Raw genomic sequence first — 5,421 nt, 5'->3', positions numbered from 1 at the left:
CTCTTACTTCACATCTATTCAATCAAATAAACATTTCAATTAGATCATATACCAACATAACAGTTAAGAGGAGTTTGTTTATGAAAACAGGAATTGTGTCTTAATTCTGTCTCCCAATGTTCAACAGAGTATTGGTTTTGTTAAAATTGTCAAATAGGAAATTGATAGAAGTCTAAACTACATTTGATAATAAATTTTTATTAAAACAGTTCCAGTTTTACTATTAACTAACAACTCTACATTATGACTATGATATAAATATTTCAAAATTAATACAAGAAAGTAGAGTCCAAACTGTCAAACTACCATAATAACATTAACCATATTCAATTTAATTGTGTAACCATCTGGTAAAATCCCTTAATATATGACTATATAACTGACTATATAGAGTGTTTTACCTGTCTCCTATTTTCATACTTTCAGCTTTTTCCTTCTCTAATAAATCTTTTTGTTGTTTTTCATCTGCTTTTAATTTCTGTAATTCAGGATTAAATCTACCCATTTTATTTCTTTCCTTAAATGCCCTTACAGAATCTGCAATATGAATATAATTTTAGAAATTGTTAGTTTAAGTTCCCACCGCAATTGTTTCTCCAATTAAAGTAATAACAACAATTTTGATGTAATATCTTTACAAACAAACAAATCTAGCTTTTAAGACTTGATCAAAATTACAGTCAAATATCACGCTGCTAGCTTAGACATCATATCTAATAAATTAATTAAGTTATAAATAATGTTATGTGAATGAGACATCTCTTAGTTAAAATAACAAATCAATCAAGGTACCTGTTCGTTTTTCATATTCATCTTCATTCATTTCATATTTCTCTACTTTTGATACATCTTCAAATTCTCCTAGTTGAATAGTTTTATCTTCTACCTGAATAGATAATAATACATAGCATGTTATAATCATCTTAATTGGTTTATTTCCTTCATTGGGTAAATAATCATTATATTGGTATCAAATTTATCAAAGATAATAGTTTATAGACATGCATGTATTCAACAATACAATAACAATTGCTGTATCAAAAATATGATAATAACCAGTAGAAAACAACACAATATAAAACATCTAAATCTTCATTTTAATCAGATAGCATATTCAAAGATGTGTGATGTGTTAATGTCAAAACTAGCAGCCTTTTCAGCAAAAATTTGTTCCATTTTAATGAAGCAAATGTATAGATATGTAGCAAAGATATTCAGCTTCCACAATGAAAAGAAAGAAAGACATTCATGAGGATCCATTCTACCAGCTGGTGCTTGGCCAAACCTCTTAGTATTAATCTTTCCTGGACTATCCATACCCATTTACAGCTGGGTCAACTGGCATTATGAGTGAAGAATAGTGAAGATGATTTATTCAAGTTCATCCAAGTTTCACATGTTAACCAAGATTAGAAATAGCTATCAGCTTATAATTAAAACTAGAGCCGCCCGCGTTGCATCCTGGTAGAATGATGCATAGTATATTTCATTATACTTATTTGATAGGTTTCATGGTACCAGAGTATTTTCACAGATTTTCCTTCTAATGTTGTATTGTAAATTACAAGATAATATACCCCTTATGTTTCTTTTAGAACTTTTCACTGGTCAATGATACAATTCTAACACATTTTTGAATTTCTTTTTTAAAAAAATTAAAAATTACTTTTGTAGAATTGATTCTTTTGTTTGGAATTGGATTAGTCTCTTCAATATTTAGACATTTTGAAATATAGGAATCCATGTTCGAACCATTTAAGAAAATTCCTGGCACTCGGTTTGTGTTATTGTCATATTTGTAATATTCAAATGGCTATAAAAACGGATGTAAACATCGTACAATAAAATCAAAGACACCATGTGATAGATGTTGTCAAGGGCTGTGACTTTTGTTCAGGCGACATAGTCACCACAGGTCAAGGTCACGAGATATGAGCCTTAAAAGTTTTGAAAATTGCTGTTTTTGGAAGCCTGTAAAACCGAAAAGAGGTGTTGGACATCATAGATCAAAACATGAATTGACATTAAAGATCAATGACGTTTGACCTTGAAAAGTTCAAGGTCATCAAAGATGAAGGTCAAAAATGAAAATTTAGTCAATTGTAAGCTATTCCTTTTTTAAAAGTAAAAAGCCAGAAGTGATTTATCTTCTTACGATATTGGCCAAACTAGTGACCTATTTTCCTGCAAAATATTATCAGTGAAAAATGTATTCTTTGCAAGTTATGATAAATTACAAATATATAATGTATATGTAAATCTAACCCGGATGTGCCACGCCCACCCCCAAAATTTTGCTATGTCTGCTATCATGTGTTCAATGTTAAATGATGTTCAAAATTTCCAGCATCTACAATTATTAGATCATGAGATATTCGTTGTTATACGTTAAAAGTTTGAGTTTATACGGTAAAAACCAAATTACGCACAGTTACTATAGACGTCAGTGTAAAATTTTTTAATTTTTAAAAGCGCAATATCGATAAATATATCAAGTGTGATATATCTTCAGAAAGGTGAAATCGCACTCATTAAGGAAATGAAATAAATTTTGTCGTATGATAATTAGGTCACGTGACAGAGCTCTTTAAAGATAAAAATTGCGATTTTCAAATGGCTCTAGAACCGGAAGTTAACTTCGCGTGACAAAAGTAAATATATTTTTAGATAGATCTTGTTAGGGACCACAACATTTGTGCAGGTCACAAGGTCACCAAAGGTCAAGGTAACAAGATATATGCCTTAGCAGTTTTGACAATTACTGAAAAAATATAACCGGTAATTAAAAAATAAACAAAGCCAAAATTCAAAAATCGGCTTCCAAAATTTTCTTAGCAATCGATTGCAGATTCTATAGACACTATCATCACACACATCGGCTTTTCCCCTAAGGCCCATTTTGAGTTTTATAAAAATTAGGTGTATCAAGATGGCGTTTGACCCTATACTTCCAGGTCAAATTTATTCATCTCAACATGTTTATGGGGTCTACTTTAACTAATTGCAAAAAGAATTTTTCAAATATCTGCAAAATTCCGGAAGTTAAAATTTCAACTTTACGAGCGAATAACTTCAAAACCGGAAGTGATATTGAAACTTTGAAAATTAATTTTAGTTTGCAATCAAAATATCTAACTATCTGTAAGTTTTCATATCGATCGAAATAAAATTGAAACTAAAAAAGTCAGCGACAAAAGTTTAAATTTTAGAATTTTTTAATTGCTATATTATAGCCGTTAGCGCGAACTTATTAACAAAAAAAGATCGATCAAAATCCGATCAAAATTGGAGCCGAAAATTAGCAAAAACGTAAATAATGGATTTTGTTCTATGTCATTTCCGGTTGGAAAAAAATGCATGAAAATACATTTATCAGATTTAGTCTCGCGGCATTAACGGGAGAAATGTTAACAGTATTTATGTGGCATGTATAGTTTTGGCTGGGCGTTCTGACCAGAATTCGAAAAAAAAAAAAAAAAAAAAAAAAAAAAAAAACAAAGCAAAACAAAGCAGTGCAATAACCAAATAGTGTACCTACATGTATTCTCATATCATCATCTACAGGATACGAACCAAGTAGGGCTGAATCATCATCCATAACACACATTAATTTATTATCTTTCCCAAATAATTGCAGTTTCATTGTTGCTTGTCCACCTCCAGTCAATAAAACTAACTTCATCTTTAATTTTAATAAGTAATGAAAAATAAAATACAGTATAAGCAAATATAAAAATATCTACATTAATCTGAATGAAAAAGTCAACAGGCCTATATGATATTAAAAAGAAGGTAGAGCTATATCCCTGCGTGTTAAGACAGGCACATAAATACAATTAACTAGTAGGCCTACATAGTAGTAAGTTTACTACAGATATCTGCACGTTTTCAGGACCTAAATATCATGTGGTATTTTTAATGAATAAGTACTTATACTTAATATAATTGTCTAGTTTACTAGATATACTGTTATTTGAATTATACAGTCAAGTAACCTAATTTCGTGGAAACCTATTATTCGTGGATTTCCAGAAAGGATTAATAATTTACATGTGCGACCTCCACATTAGTTTGTTTTAATAAACATGGGTTTTCTCTACAATATCAGCTAGTAGAATGAATCCAGTAGTTTCAAGCAAGGTAAAATGTATTAATGTATACTTTGACAAATACAAAATGGCGGATTTCATTTATTACCAAACGTCACCATTTTTTATCGGCCGAATTTCCTTACAATCCCAAGCGGTAATCGGAATTCCAAGTGTCGACTGCTAGAATGTAGTCCAACGAATGAAGTCATGTGATCAACTAGCGGATTTCGTGTCAGCAGAAAATTTCTATGGAACACAAAGTGGACCATATTCTTATGTTGTTTCAATGACTTTTAGCAATAAATCACGCTACGTATCTTATTTTGTCAGTCACTATTTTATTTCAAAATCGTGGTTCTTTGAAGGAATTGTCACTAGTTATAATCAATTGATATTAAAGATAAATACTAAGAGAAGTTAATTATAACACCCAGTATCCATACAACATGTTTTTCTAGACTTATTTATAGATCAAACGTTGTACATGAAAATAGGTGACGCATTCTGTCGCCGTTACCGAGTTGGTTGCTCATGAAATATGGGTCAAAGTGGAGGATTAATAAAGGAAATCAAAATAATCCAATTTTAATTATTTTGTAGAATATCTGAGGAAACATCTAAGACATAAAAAAAAAATTTGTTTTTATAACTTTGACGAAATTCGGTATTGAATCCTTATATCCACGAAAATAGGTTACACCACTGTACATAATGTAATAAGTAGCGCAGTAGCCGGAGTAGTCAAACTGCAAAGTGAATACATTAGTAGATCTAACAGTATACTGGTACTAGTAACTAACAATGAAATATTCTAATGTATAAGGGTTTCATCAAGGCCTTATGATTCGTATGGCTTCGTTAGTATCAAGAATCTTAAGTAAATAAGTTGGCAATTTACACACACCACCAGTTATTTTGGCCTACCTTGAAGTCTGCGATTGTTATGTCTTTCGGGAACCTCCTTTCCACGCCGAACTGGTTGGCTACAGATGTAATTAACACTCTGACAGAGCTGTTTGATATAATTTGAATATTTTCAGACATCTTGATAGTAAACTACGTGGAACCTGAAATGAGTAATATTTGTTTGAAGCACGTTTACTTGACAGCCACCATGCCTATTTAGATCACGTTACTTGATCACGTGATCGAAGATGAAAACAAACCCATGTCAACAAAGATTTTGATTAAATTATTTTTATAAAAATTTCAAACAATTTTCGTTTTCAATAAATAAAATATATTGTTCTATCAGTTTGAAAAAATTAATAAAAGAGCAAAGAAGATATTAATGAAAGTGATGTCATTGCGAGAATTGGGGAAATCTAGC

At 30.7% G+C, this 5,421-nt stretch overlaps 1 protein-coding gene across 1 annotated transcript in view; it reads right to left on the bottom strand.

Moving 5' to 3' along the window:
* The window catches only part of LOTGIDRAFT_157061 (hypothetical protein), a gene marked incomplete at its 3' end in the record, with an annotated part of 6,810 nt that extends 1,604 nt beyond the window's left edge, over positions 1–5,206 (bottom strand). The window contains exons 1-5 of the mRNA XM_009048318.1: positions 5,016–5,206; positions 3,539–3,682; positions 793–886; positions 402–537; positions 1–14 (exon numbers count right to left, since the gene is read on the bottom strand). Coding sequence (XP_009046566.1) covers positions 1–14; positions 402–537; positions 793–886; positions 3,539–3,682; positions 5,016–5,135 — 508 coding nt within the window. The remainder of the gene's footprint in view (positions 15–401; positions 538–792; positions 887–3,538; positions 3,683–5,015) is intronic.
* Between the last annotated feature and the right edge of the window lie 215 nt (positions 5,207–5,421).

This window comes from Lottia gigantea (genome assembly GCF_000327385.1).
Source record: "Lottia gigantea unplaced genomic scaffold LOTGIsca_12, whole genome shotgun sequence".
Classification (NCBI taxonomy): domain Eukaryota; kingdom Metazoa; phylum Mollusca; class Gastropoda; family Lottiidae; genus Lottia; species Lottia gigantea.
Note: the sequence above shows the minus strand (reverse complement) of the source record. Positions and strands in the feature narration are given on the sequence as shown.